The 20,482-nt window shown below is 50.0% G+C and overlaps 1 protein-coding gene across 1 annotated transcript in view; it reads left to right on the top strand.

The window, feature by feature from the left end:
* The window catches only part of SLCO2A1 (solute carrier organic anion transporter family member 2A1), a gene marked incomplete at both ends in the record, with an annotated part of 79,408 nt that extends 59,347 nt beyond the window's left edge, over positions 1–20,061 (top strand). The window contains 11 exons of the mRNA XM_084231887.1: positions 1,943–2,170; positions 3,003–3,101; positions 5,186–5,322; positions 6,907–6,985; positions 7,558–7,722; positions 8,741–8,930; positions 10,559–10,724; positions 13,010–13,173; positions 16,546–16,610; positions 18,916–19,039; positions 19,941–20,061. Coding sequence (XP_084088013.1) covers positions 1,943–2,170; positions 3,003–3,101; positions 5,186–5,322; positions 6,907–6,985; positions 7,558–7,722; positions 8,741–8,930; positions 10,559–10,724; positions 13,010–13,173; positions 16,546–16,610; positions 18,916–19,039; positions 19,941–20,061 — 1,538 coding nt within the window. The remainder of the gene's footprint in view (positions 1–1,942; positions 2,171–3,002; positions 3,102–5,185; positions 5,323–6,906; positions 6,986–7,557; positions 7,723–8,740; positions 8,931–10,558; positions 10,725–13,009; positions 13,174–16,545; positions 16,611–18,915; positions 19,040–19,940) is intronic.
* Between the last annotated feature and the right edge of the window lie 421 nt (positions 20,062–20,482).

Raw genomic sequence — 20,482 nt, 5'->3', positions numbered from 1 at the left:
ATTTTTTCCTCCTTTACATTTGACAAAATTTTTAACTAGTATCAATATTGGCTAACCAATATAGGTGAGATTATATCAAATAAGAAAATTTAAAAAAAAATGGGCCATTTTTTAATGACAACCCTTTTAATATTTAAAACCTTCTGTCATTGCTTTATTTCAAGTGTATCATATGTTCATTTCAGAAAAATTAAAATTTACACACAGACAAATACATGCTCACAAAGATCACCACAACCCCACCACCCAAGGTCCCAGCATCCTCCAGAATTTTTCCCTGAATAGTCAATTAATCCATATAAGTTTTATAAATGAAGAATTGTATTCTTCTCCAAACTATTGGTTACTTTTTGAACCTCTCATTGATGCTACAACTGTCTTTCCATGTTAATCATGTTGTATCCCCACCCAGATTCTAATAGGCTGCCTCCTCTTTCATCATGTGGTTGGACCACTTTTACTCCAATTCTGCCTTGAAAGATGGGATAATGGGTGTGGAATGTGGGAAGGAAGTTACAAAAGGACACTCACTATAGACAGGAAGGAGGTGTTGGCTGCTGACCTGGGTGCACGATGCTGGTGTCAGAGCTGGATGACATATCTTGGCCTCCCTTCTTTTCCTGGGACTTAGACTTAGACTTCCCTAAGCTAGCAGTTTTCAAACTTATCCCCTACAGCCACTAGTGCAGAGGGCAGGCGATGGTGAGGCCAGGCTGGAGGAAACATGTGCATCTGCAAGAGGGGAGAGGACAGCAATGAGGACAGACCCACCCAGCCCCACCATCCAGAGCAGCCCTGAGCACATCAGCATCAGAAAGCATCAAAAGTGAGGGGCAGTTATAGTCCCCAGCCATCATTTTATTCTCCATGGGATTTAAGACCCACCTTCTTCAGGCTGTACCCTCTGAGGAGCAGCACAAATGAGAATTAAGCCTATCATATTAGTATTGAGTGAGCAACCCCTGGAGCACTGAGGGTACAACCCACTGAGACCAGTGATCACAGTGGTTTCTGTTGGCCTGAAATAGAGGAAAAGAAGGGATCTCATGGGAAGCAGCCTTCAAAAGCCCTTCAGGTCTTGGAGAGCTGACAATGCTGATTGCTTCACTGGGGCCAAATTAAAAGCGGGGACATGGAAGTGGCCATCTGTCCAGATCTGGTCCCTGCAGCCCCAGACAGCATGGTGCCCATGGCTACACTGAGGGTACCTGGGACCCTAATAGAGAGCTTTGAGGTGATCCTGGCTCTGTTGTGTGCAACCTTTGCCCTCATCTATAACAGAAGGGTTCCACTAAAGGGTCTCAAAGTTCTTTTCAGCTTCCCAATTTCTGTGCTTCTTGGGAGCTGTCCAGGGTTGGTGAGGACAATAAATGCCTCAGGCAGTAGATCCTCCAGTATGAAGGCAATGCCAGGCTCATCCATGAGTGAGGGCCCCACCATCATAACCCAGGCTAGGGCTGGGGGAGACACCATCTTTATGGAACAGACTGACCTTTGTCCTGCTAAAGAGAACTATAACCTGGGGGCCCAGCCTAAGGCTGAGTATAAAGGTACCAAAGGCCAACAAGTCTGGGTTTTCCTCCTGGACCTCCCTTTTCCAGCTGGAAGGCCCTGTCCTTCAGGCATGAAAGTACTGGTCCCTCCATGCTCAACTCCCTGTGAGTGCCCACATGGGGCAAGAGTGGACATCCATGACAGGACTAATCCTCCCCTTCCAAAAAGGTTGCTCCTGGGATCCCATGCTCTCACCTTTGTTTCTACAATCACTCCTGGTAGCCAAGTAGAAGGAAGTGGTCCTCGGGGACCATGTCCTTTTGCCAGCACAGCCTCTGACCTGGAGTTGGCTTTTTTCCAAAGGTGCTGGGAGAAAGGCCAGGTTGGGAGGCCAGCTGGCAAGAAGCTGGAGACGGGGTGGTGATGACTGGTGTGCATTTTCTTGCAGGAAATAGCAGCCACTTACAAGCTGAGCTCTGTCAAAAGCATTGGCAGGACCCACCCCCTAGTAGGTGCCACAGCACTAGCCAGGACTCCCGGAAGGAGACCAGCAGCATGTGGGGCCTGATGGTGGTCGCTCAGCTGCTGGCCGGCATCGGGACAGTGCCCATTCAGCCCTTCGGGATATCCTATGTGGATGACTTTTCGGAGCCCAACAACTCACCCCTGTACATCTGTAAGTCTCACTCTTGAAGAGGGCCGCAGGGAAGGTTCAGGCCCTGACGTGGCACTTGCTCCAAGACCTGGGAATCTAGATCAAGGTCTAACCCCTTTTGCCCTACAATGTAACAATGAGTTACATTGCGTGCAGGTCCAGGGATCAGGCAGACCTGGTTTGAATGCCAACTCTGTTACCTACCAATCGTGTGGTCCTGGTGGGTGAGCCCCAGGACCTGACTCCTCATCTGCAGAATGGAGCTAATATCCATGTAGTGGGTGGACTGGTGATCATGTAACTGCTCAGCCCCATGTCAAGTATAGCTACTTCTTTTGTCCAGTCCTGTAGGCACAGGCTGGGCACACATGTCTCCCCTGAATTGTCTACTAGGGACAGGTTGATGTCAAAGAAGCACATGCAGAGCAGATAGATGGCCGTCTGCTTGCCTAAACTCTTCCCTTATTACAAGCCATGGTGAGCATCGGCAGGGCCTGTGCCCCAGACAGATAGACCACCCCCATAGCCTCTGCAGCTCCACGGGCCCCTGCGAGGACCACTGGCATTGTCTCTGCAGGGAGCTTCACCCACCAGCATGCCTCTGGGCTGGCTTCTTTAATGTATTGGAGACAGCATATCTCTCAGGCAGTGGGCTGAAGAACAGCTTTGGTTCTGCTCAGCCCATGATCCTGGGTGGTTCTGTGGGAAATGCCATAGCTATGGGCTTGTCAGGGCCAGGGACACATGGACAGATTTCTGACAGATCTCAGGAATCCCTCAGCTTGGAAAAGAACCTGGAGTTGCCATACCTTCTCAATACCTCTCAACCTCCCTTATCTGCTCCCCTTTCCAGCCATCCTATTTGCCATTTCTGTATTTGGACCGGCTTTTGGGTACCTGCTGGGCTCTGTCATGCTGCAGATCTTTGTGGACTTCGGCAGGGTGGACACAGGTGAGTGTACAGAGAACTCCATCTTGCTGCCAACCCCACCAAGCAGCCTCCCTCCATCCAATCAGGTCAGAGAATGAAGTTTCAACTCTAAATTTTCCTGGCAGCCTCCTCCCTCCCTTCCTTTCTTACCCCCTAGTTCCCGCCTGCTCTCACTCCTGCAGTCCCTCAGGCAGTCAGGAGCAGGCACAGTGCACCAACACTGACCAGGGCCCATGCCGGAAGCTGTGGGGACCTGCTGCTAAAGAAAACAAGTTTCTGCCCTCAAGCTTGCAGCAAAAACCTGGAGACTTAGAGCAAAGCCGCCCTTCCTGATGGTGGTACTAAAAATAGTCCTGTGGTTCTTTGATTCCAAGAAGGTTGTGAGTGCTTAAAAAAAATATATATATATATTTATATATATATATATATTTAATAGCTCTTTTCAGTAAAAAATAAAAGAAGAAATACTACATAAAACATACACATGGATTATGACTCACATCCAGAAGGGTATAGAACATTGTATTTAACTGTATGAGAACTAGTCCTGGCCCCATCTCTTACTAGTTGAATGATCTTGGGGACCTTCAACTTTCCATGCCTTGAGTTCCTAATCTGTAAAGCTGGGCTAATTAATATTAGTAAAATAGAACTGTTGTACATATTAGAACATGCCTATATTAAGAGATTGACAGGTATAAGCTCTTATTCTTCAAAAAAAAAAAAAAACCTGGTATGGACTGGAATCACTGTGTATCTGAGAATGAGAAAATGCAGCCCATGGAGAAGGGCACAAGTACTAAGGTAGGGACCATTCATGAAGCTAGTCCCAAGATGAATCTCACAAGGACTGATGTCCACTGAACTTGTCCATGCCCCCCAGCCTCCCACAGGTCAGGGAGAGACAGGCAAAGCATTTTGGCAGTTCCAAAACCAGAAGAAAACCTCCTGCATAAGGTCAGCAGGGAGGGCTCCCTAGTGCAGTGATGTCTGCATGGAGCATGACAGATGGGTGAGAGTTCCACAGAGAGTAATGGGAGGGAGAGTCCCCGACAAAGCCAGTGGTGGAATGTGAAGGGAGTATATGAATGGCACTTGAAGTTCCCACCAGCCAGAGATCTGACTGAAAGGAGTATCAGTGCCTGACACACAGATCAGAGAATGTAGGCAGGTGTTAAGCCCGAGCATGCTGACACAGCCCAGAGGCTCCTGTCCCTTGGATTATGAAACCACAATGTCACCTGTTAGTATTTCAGATGAAAGGGGAAAGCCAGGGGGAGCGCTCTGTCTCAGGGTTTAATCATCTTTGTCCTTCTGTTGGTGCTTCCTGACTTGGTTCTTGGTTGCCCAACAAGACCAGCAACTGAGCTCCCGTCCATTGTGGACAGAGTCCAGAGATGGGTTGTTTTTCCACTTTCTTTCTCCCTTTGTGCTCATGTGGTTTTTACAAAGAGCAGTATGATGTAGGCGGGAGACTCACCAAGAGAAACCTTCTCCTTAGGAGGCCAGATGACCCACTCTGTTGGTGGTTGTTTTGCTGGAGATTATGGGAGATTATGATTCTTAGGGATCAATAAAGAGGGGAGGCAGCAGCATTCAGTGGTTAAGGAGGTGAGGATTGGGCACTAAGAAGACATAGCTTTGAAACTGACCAATGAAACAGCACTCACTAGGTCCAAGCCAAGGTTAGTCTCTTTGATCCTGTCGCTGGACTGGTTGGAGGCAGATGAACATCTCCTATCTTACCAGACTTGCTGGGAAAACCAGCAAGATAGTAGTAGATGTAATGTGGTCTCATGTCTGACTTGTGGTTAGCCCTCAAGAGAGTCAGCAGCCTTCATCATTATTCCTCCCAAGGCTTGGGAATAAAAAAGTGAGGTGCAGTTTCTGAGTCCTTCGTCCTGGAAATTCTCTGATTCTCTTAATCCTCTGGAAAGACCGGAATGGCCTGGAGAAGAAATATTTTCTTGACCTAGTTTCTAACTCATGGCTTACCTCATCTTCATCACAGGAAGGAAGTCAACAAAACTCCCCTGCTGAAAGAATTTCTTTCCAGTAGGTGAAATCATGTCCTCATCCAACAATCACTTTTGGTATCTCTTCAGCTGCAGTTAACTTGAGCCCCAGAGATGCCCGATGGATTGGAGCCTGGTGGCTGGGCCTGCTCATTTCCTCCGCCTCCTTGGTTCTCAGCTCTTTCCCCTTTTTTTTCTTTCCTCGAACAATGCCCAGAGGAGCAGAGGTAAGGTTCTGAGAAGGCATAACTCTGCCTCTAGAAGTTTAAGACAAGGAGGGCTTGAACAAAACTGTGAAGCTGCAGCAGGTTTAGCAAATTCTGGGTGAAATGTAAACAAATTTATGAAGCAGGGTTTCTCAGAGACTTTGAGAGGGGAGGGTGAATTTCCAAAAGAGGGTATCTAATTAGTGTTCCCTAGGATCTCAGTGACCAGGAGGACTCCAGAGAATGTAGTTTGGGAAACACTAATTCCTCTAAGTTGAACTGAAGGGTTAAAAGCCAGTAAGATCTATGTGACCTGACACATTTGACTTTTGCATTCAATAGGGCCCATCTATGTTTGCACCTGAGTGACTGAGTAAGAAGGGGTTCCTGGTGCCAAAAAGAGTGTGGATGGGCTAGAGTGTAGCATATTTTGGGCAGAGTCCTTCCTGTTTATCTTCTAGTCATATCCATTGATGCAAAGAATCAGAGAAGGATGAAATGGGAAAACAAGGAAAAGAAGTCTGAGTGGAGGATCTCAATGTTAGACCCAAGTGTCTAAAACTTGTTCTGATTCCATGCAGTTCGGGGTGCTTTTGTGTCTAGTGAAAGCCTAGGGAGCAACATGGGAACTAGGTTAGGGAGTCAGTAAGGAATGGCTACTAGAGAATGAAGGCAAGGGCAGGCGTGGATGCTCTTGGAGTCCACTAAAGGACGCATTAAGGGCTTTACTGAAAGAGGGGGTTCACGTTTTTGAACCAGAGACAGAACTTAATGGCAGCCTGGGGGTGCAGAGCAGAGAGTCTCAGCTTGTCTTCAGGAAGAATTTCAGAGGTCGGTAGTACACCTTTGTAGCTTTGGGGTCAGGCAAGCCTGAGTTTGAATCTGGCTCTGTTACTTATGAACTAAGTGTGTCATCTTATGCAAGTTTCTTTGTCCTAAGTTTTCCTCTTTTCTAAAATGTTGGAGAGATAGAGTACCTGTCTCAGAAGGTTGTGAAGAATGGGACAGTGCATGTGGAATGCTAGGCATAGAGCCCAACGTGGAGTAAGCACTCAGTGAATGGGAACTTCTACGCCTGGAGATGAATTCCCTGCAATCCCTAACAGTGTCAGAGTGCAGGGATCCTGCATCTGTGTGGTTTAGAGCAACTTATGAGTTCAAAAGAGGGACATAGTCTACACAGGATGTTCTGGCAGAGGGCCAGGACAGAACTGTGAGCAGGACTCCACAGAGGAGATAGAAAGAGAGAATTGGAATCAGGACATGCTGGACTAGAGTGTTCTAGAAGCCATAAGGGATCTGAGGACAGAGAAGAAGTTGAGCCCATGACAGATCAACAAGGAGTGGGATCCAATCAAGCACCTTTTGGTATCAGTCATGGGAACGTTAGATATGAAAATATAAGCCCAAGGTATCTTGGTAGGCAATTGGCATAGATGCATTGTGGCCGGAGGCCAAAACATGGGACAGCCTCTCACATTCAAACCTGGGGCTGTTCACTGCTCCCCAGGCCAGAGCCACCAAGGCTAGACAGGTCAAGGGCCCTGGTAAGGGTGGCTGCAGGAAGCCTGGGCCATTAACACTCAACATCTTTGCTACCTTCAGAGATCTCCTACCATAGTGGATGAGACAAGGAAGATGGACGACGTCAAGCCAAGAAGCTCCCTGGTGGATTTCATTAAACGTAACTTACTCGGCAGCCCTGGGTGGGCCAGCTCAGAGTTGGGCTGAGGGATCAGGGGGTACCCCCAGACCATGTGGTATTGTGTGTGGTGAGGGGCAGTAAGAGCAGGTGCTCTGTAATTGTCCATCTCTCAAAAGGATTCTGCCAGGGGCCCGGGGACTACCAGAAGTTCCAGATTCAGGCAGAGTCAACCCCATCCCCATGGTCTTTCCACCTGTGCTTCTCTCTCTTCCTTTCATGTGGAGGTGGCCAGCATGTCAGGAGAATGTTTCAGCACTGGCCCTTTTTCTGTCTACCCTCTACCTGCCTTCTCCTAGGCCCATCCTTCTTTTATTGGGTTGTCAGAAAAGTCATGACTCATTTTTGCATAGGAAACATAGGAAAAAGGTCATAACTTTTCTGACAACCCAAAACTTTTCTGACAAGCCCGTGACCATGTTGAGTTGGAGTGTGAGGAGCTGTGTGCCCCTGGACTGGGCACCTCAGTTTCGCCCCCAGGAAGAGAGGAATTTGGGGTCAGTCAGTAGTTCTCTGCCATGGAGGCCTGGTCCCTGAGGGGAGTTTGTTTCCAGGGTTTCCCCGCATCTTCCTAAGGCTCCTGATGAACCCGCTCTTCATGCTGGTGGTCCTGAGCCAGTGCACCTTCTCCTCCGTCATTGCTGGCCTCTCCACATTCCTCAATAAGTTCCTGGAGAAGCAGTATGGCGCCTCGGCGGCCTATGCTAACTTCCTCATCGGTGAGTCCCCAGGGCCACGGGAGTAGTGGCTCTGGCTGAGGGAGGGCCTGGGCATTCCTGCTGCCCATGCAGGGATGGGCGAGGCCAGACCGGACACAGACAGGAGCCACAGTGGACTTGCCCAGTAGAAAGAATTTCAAGGACATTTTTCCTGGTTGGCAATCTAGAATGATTTTGGAAGATTTCTTGGGCCCATATCATTCCAAGCAGAAGTGGGAGGAGGCGAGGGGCTGCCTTCCTCCCCGTCAGAGGAACCGAAAGCCTGACACCCTCCCAAAGGCCCTGTCATCAACAGGAATCACAAAGGAAAGAGAGAGGTTCAAATTTGGAGTTAGATAAAAATGCCTTCTTTTTCCTTCTTTCCCAAGGACTTAGATGCATTTGCTGGGGGATGAGAATCTGTAGCCCAGTGATTCTTACCCCAGCCACACTGTAGGCTCCCCTGAAAAGCTGGGGAAAATGCAGGAGCATTTTCAATCCATAAAAGTAGAGTGAGTAGGGCCCCCTATAGGGACAAGATTGCAGGCAAGATTGAGAACTACTGTGTGGTCCCACCAAGTACCAAGGGGATTACTCATCCCAAATGGATGTGACAAGGTAGACAGAGCATAACCCCTGGCCTCCTGTGTGGCCCTTGGTTGTGTCTTCATCCCTCCTGGGTCTCTGGATGGCAGGGGTCACTACATGTGCCTTGTTAACCCCATGTAGTCACATGAGGATGCAATGAGCATCCAGGTAATGAAAGGTGCTCAATAAATACACCACTAATCCACAGCCCTTTGGCTGCAAGAGCCCCACTTCCTTCTTTATTCTTTGCACAGGCAGGGCAACCATCTGTGAGATAATGCTATGGATGGGCCGGACAAACAGCACATGTTCAGTTAATGTCAGCTATGACTATAGCAGTGGAACATAGCAAGCATTCCTTCAGGAAGCCCCCTTCTCTGAGGTCAGCTTGGTGTCTGTGGCCCACACACCCTCAGGCTTGCACCCCAGACCAGATTCTCTCCATCTATAGGTGCTGTGAACCTACCTGCTGCGGCCTTGGGGATGCTGTTCGGCGGAATCCTCATGAAGCGTTTTGTTTTCTCTCTGCAAACCATCCCCCGAGTGGCTGCCACCATAATCACCATCTCCATGATCCTCTGTACCCCTCTCTTCTTCATGGGATGCTCCACCCCCACTGTGGCAGAGGTTTATCCCCCCAGGTAATGGGAATGAGGGGTGAGGAGATACCCTTTGCTAAGGCCAGAGCCTGGATCTGACTGCTTGTGTCTTCCTGCTTTCCCAATTTTCTTCTCTCCTTCTCTTTTTTTTGATCTAATTGCTTTCATGGCAACTTAGAAAACCAAGTCTAAAATAGTATGCTTTTTTATTAGAAGAGAGCAAAGGGTTATAGTAGATCACTGGTAATCAGGGTTAGCGTTTGTTTTGTTTGTTTGTTTAAGAAGCTCCAGAAATTAATTAGTTCAGTTTCAGGATGAATATGTAAGGGCTGTGAGCCACAGGCATTAGGAAGCCAGCTATGTTTAGCATCAGCTAAGTGCTGGCTAGAATTACAGTCTCATTGAGTTACTGAAGAAAGATGAAAGGAGTCTTGAAAAGTTCTGGAAAGGAACAATGAAAGTGATGGCAGATTTGAAAATTGCGGGCAGATGAGGAAGAGGGCAGGTAAAGTACACCTGCTGGTTTGCAGAAAGCAACAGGGTACTCAGTTTTAAGTCTGGAAAGTTTTAGTAGCCTGGGAGGGAAGGTGCTGGGCAAAGAGCATTTTTCATTTCTTCCTGGGTGCCACTTTTCAACTGCCTTTTCTTTTAGATTTTTCCCAATAAGGATGCAACAATCAGAGATATGGTGCCTTTCAGCCTTGGTGTTTTCACTTTGAAATAACCTTTTCTGTGTTTGGTGGGTAAAGGAGAGAGGGAGCACTGGGGAAGGGAAGGTTGCTCAGGTTGTGGACGGCCCCCCAGTTTGTACTGGTCTTTTGCAGGCTATGGACTGAGAGAGGTTGAGAAACTTTTGGGCCTATTTGTGACTCTAGAGAGTTTAGCCCAGGGCTGTGTCATGAGACTGGGTTCTGGTGCTGGCACCGCTCTTCATGAGTTTGCCATCTAATCTTCAGTTTTCTCATCCACAAGAGGAGGGTAATTGTAGAGTTACTATGATAACTGCACAAAGTGCCTGGCACATAAGAGATATCACAGTACTGTTAACCATCATTTTGTACAGTTATTTTAGCAGAGCTATGAGTGATGATTTGTCAGCCCCTATCCCAACTGTCTCCCAAGAAGATCATGGAGACCAGATGTGGGGGATAGTGTGAGTGGTGACACCAGCCAGTGAAATTCCTTTAGTTAAAGCTCAGGGAATGAGTGACATGGGCAGTGTTTGTGTAGAAGCAGAGATAGAGCCATCTTGACCTTGGATCACCTCCAAGGCTTCCAGCCTTTGCCATTAGCCTTAGCCCAGGAAGGAGAGGAAGAGCAGCTCCGAGTTTCCCATGCATCTACCACCTTTCATCACAGTTGCAGGGGGCTGGCTGTCTTGACTCCTTTTGCATGGGGGCTAGGGGAGTTGCTGACCAAGCTGTCCAACCAGCAGTTGGTGGGTTTGAAGTCCAAGTCACAGAAGAAACGAGGAGATACCTTGCGCACTAACCAGCAGCAAATTCACCGTTGGCTCCAATAGGCATAATTCAGATCCCAGGTGGCACTGACCCAAGACAAACAGATACACAGGCGCACTCTCCAGGCAGGGAACTTAAACTGGGCTGGCATGGAGAGAGTCTTCTTTGGTCTTGCTTTGTTTGATTCCCCGTTTCCTGTTTTGCTGGCAGCACATCAAGTTCTATACATCCGCAGCCTCCTGCCTGCCGCCTGAACTGCTCATGCACCGATGCCATCTTCCACCCGGTCTGTGGAGACAATGGGATAGAGTACCTCTCCCCTTGCCATGCTGGCTGCAGCAACATCAACAAGAGCACTGAAGATTCCAAGCAACTGGTAAGGGCAGGAGAAGCCCCGCAGGGTCTCAAGCTCAGCGTGTGTCCTTGCAGGCCACGCCTGGCTCCAGGATGGGCAGCGCTCCACCAGGCTCATGCTCAGCGTCCTGGTCTCCTCTGAGCCACACCCTCTGTCTCTCTACCTCCCCTCCCCTAGGGCCATGACCAGATACCTACTTCCTAAAGCCAATTAAAGATTGACCAGTGTTCAACAAATTTACATTCTTGAAGCCCAATCATGCTCAGCAGAAACAAGCCAAGGCACTATTTCAGCTGAGACGTCTCCTCCTGGCAGATCCTAATGGGCATCCCTAGGTCCTGTGTCCTGCCCGTGCTGCAAAGCCACACAGACTGACCCAGATAAATCAAGGGAAGAGGGCCTATGTGATGTGATCCTGGAAAGTTAGAGCCAGAAGCAATGATTACAAGGGCTTGACTTAACCCCTCTGCTCTGGACACATAACTAGCCTGAAATAATGTAACTACTTAGGAGCATATCTGGACTCAAACCCAGACCCCTGCCCAGTCAGACACTGCGGACACATTCGTTCGAGGCCATGTATCCTGGCCTGTAGTCTTTCACTCATGCAGCCCACATTCAGTCTGCTCACTTGGTGAGGTCCTGCCCAGCACTCTGAGCTCTATGGCTTCCAGACTACTAGGGTCAGCCAACAGCAAATCAACTTGAATTATTCATTTAGTTAGCCAACAAATGATTAGAACACTGAGCATGGTCATGGATACTAAGGATTCAGAGATGAACACCAGACAAGTTCCCTCTTCTCATGGAGATTGCAGTCTATAAAAAAATGCACAAGGTAGTTTAGTAACCCGTGCCATGAAGACACTTGATGGGACAGGGAGTGCCTGGGGACACCTCAGAGAAGGGATATTAGAAGAGAACCCTATGAAGTATTTCAGTAAAGGAACTGCAAGTGCAAGTCCCCAGGACTGGGCTAGGAAAAAAAGAGAAAAAGCCAGAGTTGAAACAGAGAAAGGAATATCACACGCAGCTGAGCCAGGGAGCAGGCAGGCACCAGAGCCAGGCAGACCAAGCTAAGAGTTAGATGTTCTATTTTCCCTAAGAGCAATGGGAAGTCATGCAGTCTCCCCAAGGATGCCCCAAGGAGAATAGTGAGCCTCTTCCACCTTTTTGAAGGGTATGGGCAAAGTGAGCTCCACTTACCACCTACTCTGAGAAGACAGAGCAAGGCTGCCTCCACAGATACCTCTGTGGGCAGAGGAGCAGGGACAAAAGCTTATACAAGATGAAAAAGGACAAAAGCTTATACAAGATGCTCTGTTAATTGTCTTCAAATCAGAATAGTCTGTGGTGACTTCGGTGGTTTCCTTATCTTTATTTACTTACCTCTGACTCATCTACTTTCAGAAATAATCTTGACATGTTTCCAACAACAGTGGAAGTATATCCATTACCATGTCAAGAAAAAAGCATAATTGGGGGTGGGGGACGAGGGAGGAAGTCTGCTTACAAAATTCCAAATTCCAGACTGAGGGAAATAGCAGCAATATTGCATATAACGTGTCTGAGTTTCCTGACAGCCAAGGCAAAAAGAGTGCATAGTTCCCACTCTCTGGCAGAAAAAGCATATGAACTCGTTAGTTCCAATGCTGACCACCCCCCAGTTGCTATCACACTTAAATGGTCATAGACTGCAAGACACTGCAAGAGAGAAGGTGAAGACCACCCACATGGACAGCAGTCAAGTTGCACAACAGTTTTGAGTCAAATGGACTTGCAGACTTGAGATAGAAACCTCCTTCTCTGGACAAGGCCTCAGGCAGAAAGCCCCAGACAAAAGCCTGACAGATGAAGAGCTCAGTGGTGTTTCCACCCAAGTCTTCTATTTATACCTTCCTCATCCTCCCTGCAATAGACACGCCAACAGCAAAAACAACAAACCAAAACCGCTGCTGCTGGGCAGTTTCCTCGTCCCAAGCTGGGTGGGCCTTGCCTGGCAATGGAATCCCACATTTCGCTGTACAGGTTTAGCCACTGGAGGAGCCCAGACAGCCAGAAACTGAATAGTTTCTATTGCCCCAACAGTGGGCAGAGAAAAGGCCCGTGGGGTGCCTTGAAGCCCTCACTTGGCCTCCACTCCAGCCTTCACATGCAGCATGGCCCACTTAGTAGGGACCCAGAAGGCAGAGGGTAGAGGTCCTGAAGCCTGAAGGACTCGCTGCAGGATTTGGCATAGGTGTTTGAAGTGTGTGGAGAAAAAACTGCAGGTGTCTCACCCCCACCCCCCACCTTTCCTTTTCAAGACCTATTTGCACTGCAGCTGCGTGACGGGAGGATCAGCTTCAGCAAAAACAGGACCATGCCCCGTCTCGTGTGCCCACTCCCTGCTTCCGGCCATCTTCCTCATCTCCTTCGTGTCTCTCATAGCCTGCATCTCCCACAACCCCCTCTACATGATGGTTCTGCGGTGAGTGTGCCCCTTGCGCGGGCTTGGCCTCTCCTTCTCTGCAGTTCCTTTTGCTTTGTGCCCACCACCTGCTTCTCCCTTTTCTGGCCCTCAGAGATTTTGCACATGAATGTGCTCTGCTTTTGGTGACGTGTGCAGATACCACTAATGCAGGGGGTTTCTGTGCCTGCTGCGCGTGGCCTCCCCAGTGGTCTCCCAACGTCCACAAGCACCTCCTGGCACCTCTATTCTGCTCGGAGCAGACAGCCCTGGAGAGCAGAGCTAGAGAATGGCTGAGTCACGTGACGAGGCCAGGCCGCCAGCCTCCACTGGGGAAATGCCTTTTAAATTCTAAAAATCCTTAGTTCTTTTAAATGCTAAAAGAACTAAGAGGAGGGAGGAGAATTCATTTGGATGCACAAAATTGAGGGAGGTTTCAGAGACAGTGAGGGACATGGGAAAGGATGAAAATGAGAAAAGCCGAGTATATAGAGGCCAGAATGAAGATCTCAGGTCAGGAGGGAGAGTGGCCAGAGCAGGTGAGGAGGGCAGTGGAGTCCCATCACAGTGGCAGCGAAATGCCAGAGAATGGCCCTCCCTTCACCTCCCCCTCTGCAAGGAGAAAACAGCCGAGGTCACCTAGCCTACCCCCGCCTGCCTCACAAGAGAGAGGAAAACACAGGATTGGGTGGCCAGGGGCCAGGGTCAAAGGCCCTGCTCTGCCATGTGCTGGCAGTGTCCTTGGGTGTTGCCAGCCCCGCTGAGCTTCAGCTTGCTCATTTATGAAATGGGGATAATGAAGGATACTGACCACAGAGGAGTGGTGTCAGGATTATGTGGTAAATTGCTTTCTAAATACAAGGTGCTTTACATATTGGTCAATTATCACTATTAACCAAATTATAATAATTACTATTATTAATAGCTAGCTAGGTGCCAATGACCTATTTTCCCCGGAAGGCTAGGAGATAAGGAAGGAGCAGAAACAGCCACTTATCAAGGTCTGAGATTTTACCCTATTTGCACATTAACTCTCAAGTGAGCTTGCCAGCTACCAAGTTCCTGTTTCTGTTACTGTTTTACGCATGCTGGCAGAAGACAGGACACTTCTGAGTCAAACATAAAAGACTCTGCTGCTCACAGCCCAACGGGCAGCATGAACCTCACATTGCATCATTAATCCTTGCCCCCCAATTCTTATGGGGTGGCACGGATGGGCCCTCACATGCAGTGTATGTGCACACTCACATGCAGTGAGCTTAAGTGACAACCAAGGAGTGCTGAGCTTGGGAGATCCCTTGCTTATACACACCAAGTCTGCTCTTGGTCTAGGGAAAGATTTCACTTCTTGTCCCAAGGTTGCTGGTCGCAGCCAACCCTGAGAAATGGCCCAGGAAGGGAGCAGCCGAACCCCGCCTTCTTAGCATGCTCAGCAAGTACAACAAGTAAGGATGCCCGGAGCCCATGGCAGGGTGCCGCTCCCAACACCATGATCAGCTTCTTCTCCACCCCCCAAATTGTGTATTCCACATACGGAGGTTTTCACATAAGGCACATGGATGGGGATCCCCTCTTAAGTCCCAGGTCAGACAGACCATTTTTGGGCTTGACAATAAATCTGGATGGCCATGATGAGGAGACTAGGCTCAGGACTCTTCATAGGGCAATCCTTAGTAGTGGGGAGAGGGCAGTCTCTGACAGGTCACCTCCTAGAGGACTCGGACAAAGTCCAGCATTGGGAAAATAGTGGAGAAGGAGCATAATTTCAATCACAGAATGGCTTTTCTAGAAAATCTCTCCCTTCCAATATGGTCAGGGAGAGCAACGGGAGAAGAGACCCCAGTAACACTAAAGAGTTTAAATATAAAGCCCACTGGGAGAGCTGAAGGAATGACTGCTATTTTATATGAAGAAGGTGAGGTTTACAGATGACATGGGCAACCCAGATATTGTTCCCATTAGTCCTGGTCCCCATCCAAGGAACACAGGCTAGACGTGACGGTTCCCCCAAAATGGGGAAGGAGAGAAGTAGTCAGAAAGTCAGCGTTGATTCAGGGCCCAGCTAATGGGACAGACACTAGAAGGATCTCTAGAGCACCACCAGAAGTTGAACTGGGGTGCCCAAAGCCCATTTAGTTGAGAATCTAGGGGAGTCTGCCCAGAAGTAAGGACCAAGACAAGAGACATCTATTATGCATGCAGCTGCTGGAGAGATCTGTAAGCATAAAGGGAGCATCCATTAGAAAAATTTGTGGCACTTTCCACTGGGGGGAACTCAGTAGGAGCCTCTTTCCTCTGGTATACCCCATTGAGCATTGCCTCATGGGGTGCTCCCTCAGAGGAGCTGGCAGAAGGCCTCTTTCCAGTTTGCTAGCAGAATTGTGGTGGTGGAGGTAAAACAAAATATGTGCTAAGATCTGGGGATACCTGAGTTCCCTTCCCAGGGGTCCCCTCAACTTTTCCTTACAATCACCCACCTAACAGTATTTTTCCTCAAAGCACGGACAACCTGGAGTGAAGTCACCTCAGCCACCAGCTCCTGGCCCCCCACCTCATGTGTGGGGGTGTCTTCCACTCCATACCCACCAGGCTGGTGGGGCCTGGCAACACCACCTCCAGCACCAACACCACCTCTCTCTCACTCTGAATCTCCTTCCTCAGCCAAACCCCACTCTCCTCTTGAGGAGGAAGGGTATGGGCAAGGCTGGCTGCATACTTTGCAGGACCCACTGCAAAATGGAAATGTGAGGCTCCTGGTTCCAAACTTATGAGGAATGTCAAGGCAGTCATGTTAGAGCATTAAACGAAACGTGGCAACTTTCTGTGGGTGTGTCCCTGTGTGGCTGCACAGACCACTGATCTCAGTGGGTCAGAGGCAGAGGGATTCTGTTAGTTGCACACAAAGTTGACAGTCCAGGTCCTAATTACACATTGCATCAACTCCTCGGGAGGCTGTCAGTCCTGTGTTATAAACACTCAGGCCCCTTTTCACTACCCCAACTTCCTCTGCACTCAGCCCCTTAAGCAGGCAGCCCTGAAAGTCACAGAGATGAGTAGTTCTCCAACATCAGTGTGCATCAGAGTCTCCTGAGAGCACCTAAAACACAGGTGGCTGGGCCGCACCCAAGAGTACCTGAGATCTGAGGTGTGGCCTGGGAACATGCATTTCCATTCCCAGAGTCTGTAGGTGCTGCTGGAGCAGCATTAAAGCATGGGGGTCCACTGACAAGCACACCAGCAGTGCCTGGCAGCCAAAGGACATCTGGTCAGCCAGGTGGCTGACAGGCCCTGGGAAAACAGGTTTTGACACGCTTGAAGTTGGTTGTCCCCAATCAGAGGGATGGCTTGCGAGGCTGAGTCCCTGCAAGGCTGATTTCCTGTTTTCCTTTCCAGTGTAGTAAACCAGGAAGAAAAGTCATTTGCTATTGGGGTACAGTTCTTGCTGATGCGCCTTCTGGGTAAGTGTCTGAGGAGTGGTCCCCTTCCTGAGCATGGCCCCAGACATCCAAGGGTGCTGGGGTGCAGGGTGGGACTGGGGAAATCCCTGCCTCATCTCTGTTGTAAAAAGAAGCTGTGCAAAATCAGCACAACAGCAAGCACCTAGGTGAGCAGTTTCCCGTGAGGTCAGGAAAAATGAAAAGCAGACCCAGCTGAGAATACAGAATTAAAGGCAGGTATTTTTTACTTTTTCTCTGAGAACTCGCCATAGAAACAACAACAAAACAACCTTTGCATTCCTGTCTCGGTCAGAAGGGCAGCTGAGCCCAGCCTGGCTTCCTTCCCACCTTGCAGTTTACACCTCCTACACCTATTAAGCAGTTTTTCCACATGGGGCCCTCTGCTGGCAACCCTGCCTGCCCACAGGCAGCCCAGAGCCCAGCAAACAAAGGAGCTATGCGCAAGTTGGGCCTCTGCACCAGGAAGGCGAGCTCCCTGTGGGGAACAGGCAACACCCAGCACCCTGGGGTGCATAGGCAGGGAGTGGGGGTGCTGTGGCTTCATCAGCACCCCCTTTTCCCAAGCACTTTTGACATATCAGGCAATAAATACTGGGCACTAATATGAGCACCTCACAGCAACAGGGAAGTAATTCAGCTGTGGACCTATTTATGAGGATGCAGTGGGTGCGCTGCAGCAGGGACCATGCGACTGCGACAACAGGACTTCAGTTACTACCAAAACTCACTTTCCAACCTTAAATGCTGAAATCCACCGTGCATTATTATCCAAGACCCAGGTCCCTTCTCCACCCTGCTGTGGCTCCATTATCATTCTGGGGCATTGGTGACTTCCCATCTGGAAGCCTTTGCAGGCCCTTGATCGTGCCAGGGTGGATGATGAGGAATGAACCAGCTCTTTTAACAGGGCTTTTTGGCCTCAGGCCCCTTGATCCTTTAGACCCTCTCCCCTGGAGCAGAGCCCTTTGGACCCTCTCTGGCCCATAGTACAAGCACAGAGGACGCCAGGCAGCAGGAGCTACCCCAGTGTAGAGAACTAATACTCATTTAGCACTTGCTCTGGAGCTCCACTGGGAAGGAAATCTTGCATTCCACACAGCCAACCAGGGGTAGGGACAGACCCTGAAGAGCCCTGCCCCACTTCTTCCAGCCACCTTGAAAACCAGCTCTCTCCTTCTGCTCAAAGCACTTGCTGCCTTTGTTTTTTTCACCTGAGCTCAGATAACTAAATGTGGACCACAGTTAGAAAACCCAGGCCAGGAAAGATTCCTTTCATCACCCCAGAATGCAGTTGCACCCTGTGGTAGAAAAAAAAGGCTTTTGTAGCTACAAATCCAGGCAAGTTTAAAATTCCCCACTGGGATTTGTTAAATTTTTTTCTGAACTTTGTTTCTATTTAGGGAAGTATCATCAGAGGTCAGTCCTTGTGGCTGGTTTCCATCCCCCATTCACCTGGAGACTGGGAGCAAACAGGGTCTGAGTGGGGCTGGTGGTTCATGAAGGTCCCACATAGGACTGGAGCCACAAGCTAAAGCTCCAGAAAAAAGGGCTCCTGAACAGAGTCTAAGAGGCTATGCTCAGTATGGTGGTTCTAAGGAATTGGTGGCCTGGCCTGGGTGTGGATCGAAGACAAGCCACCCCTCCCCAGTTCACTGACTGCCTAGAATTTCCACTACTGACACAGGCCGTTCTGAAGACTTAACATTGGTCAGGCATAGTCCCTGGGCCAGCTTTGGGGAAGTTGCTCTGAACAGCCAGGGTGCTGTGGGTCTAAGCCAATAGGGCAGCTCAGTGTACCAGAAGACAAGGGGTTGAACTTCTGTAGACTAAGCTCCAAAGTCCAGCCCTGACTCTTGGCTAGGTGACAGTTATCTCCTCAAGCTCATTCGCCTTGCTGTTAAAATGAGTGCACCCAGCCACCCTGAGGACTTGAAGAGCCCACGGCCTCAAGAGCCTGCCACAATGTGGGGGTCAGCATGTGGCCTCTTGGGACAAATCCCAAGTATGGGAACTATGTTTTTGTCTGATTGGCATCCAGGTGACCTCTGTGATCCTCTCTGCCCTGAGAGGATGCCTCAGGTCTTTTTTCTCTTCCAAGCCTTCTTGTGAAGGAGGAAGTGGCCTTCACAGAGAGCTAATCCTTCTCCAAAGTCACTGTGGTCCCCAGAGCAACACGGTGCTGTTCTCACATATGTGCACCAGGCGGGGTGCTGGGGAGCGCTTACTCCACACCCTGCCTGACGCCTCACTGCCTGCTGCTCCAAGTAACCCTTGGTTTTCTAAATTCTCTTCCCACTGGTGCTAGCCTGGCTGCCATCTCCTGCCCTGTATGGCCTCACCATTGACTCCGCCTGCATCCGGTGGAACGCGCAGTGCTCAGGGAGGCGAGGAGCCTGTGCCTACTATGACAATGACAGTCTCCGAGACAGGTGGGTGCCAAGGAGGCCAGTGTCCAGGCCTCAGTCATCTACTCCTCTCTGTGGGTAATGTGAGGACAGGCAGGCTTCCAAGGGAGAGGGCCAGGGGCCCACTGCCATAGATAGGTGCCAGGTCACCTGTGACAGACGTTTCAGGGCTCAAACAGCACTAGCCAGGGGCTACTCTTAGAACCTCCACTGCAGCCCCCGTAGACTGTCAAGAGGGACATCAGCAGAAGGTTTGGCATCAGCACAGAGCCCAAAGTGGGAGGGGTGGCTTCATCCAAGAGAGAAGTCATGGTTGTGGAATGATGCCAGGCTGGCATCCTGGCAGGCTGTTCAGAAATGCCAGGCTGTTCAGAAAGAGGTAACCCCATCATGGGTCATGGCCGAGGGAATCAGGGGACCTGCCTTAGTTGACCCCAGCCTAGCTGCACCACTTCTGAGTTCTGCACCCCTTCTAGCCACCTCACCTGCTGCCATCACCACATAGACTAGAAACAGTGGGCTGCATGGAGTCTGGAAACAGGGTAGGGTGGTATAGAAGGCCCAGAGGGGGACACCATGAGGGCAGTGATGGCGCCCCTCTTTCTGGCTGTGCTGGGAGGACAGGCCCCTCCAGGCGGGCTACTGTGTTATCTCTGGCCCTCTCTTACTCCTGAGTGGGGAGGTGAGGACTACCATGTGAGGTGTCCTGGGTCTAGTTCCTTCCCACTTTCAGGGAGACTTGTACCCTGTTGTCAAAGGAATGAGAAAAATGGCCCCACCTGGGTGGTGACGGAGCCTTACCTGAGGGTGATGACCTAGTCCTTAGGCCAGTGAGGGAATGACACTGCGCCATGCCCTTGCCCCAGAACTCGGGCCACAGAGCCTCTCACACCCCTCCCCGGTCCTATGTCCTCCTGCCCCACAGGTACCTGGGCCTGCAGATGGGTTACAAGGCACTGGGCACACTGCTGCTCTTCTTCACCAGCTGGCGGGTTAAGAAGAACAAGGAGTACAACGTGCAGGACAAGGCTGCTGGCCTCATCTGACGTTGACCCTGAGCCGGGCCACTACCTTGCTCAGAGAGTGGACCCTGCCCACTCTCATATGCCTGTAGTTACTAATGTTAATACAGCATTTCCTTTTCGTTTTTTAAATAAGAAAGAAAACCCCATCACCATTTGCCTTCCCTGCCTCCTCCTCCTCCCAAAGGCCCCCCGAGGGTCCCAGAGGACCGCCATGCACCTTGGCTGGGTGGGCACAGAGCTGGAGGACCAGGTCTCTCCTGGCTCCTTAGGAGGAGTCCCCACATGCTCAGGCTCCCCTCAATACTGGGTCCTCCAGCAAGGATGCCCACTGAGGCAGCCCCTGCCCCTCACCAGCTCTGTGGGGGATGGTTTACTAAGTGGAAAGGGAAAGGGGTTTCTGCCCAGAGGAGAAAGGGAGTGGGCTAACCAGACCCAGGCAAGG

The sequence above is a fragment of the Talpa europaea genome, assembly GCF_964194135.1.
Source record: "Talpa europaea genome assembly, chromosome: 4".
In the NCBI taxonomy this organism is placed as follows: Eukaryota; Metazoa; Chordata; class Mammalia; order Eulipotyphla; family Talpidae; genus Talpa; species Talpa europaea.
This window is presented reverse-complemented; position numbering and strand designations above follow the sequence as displayed.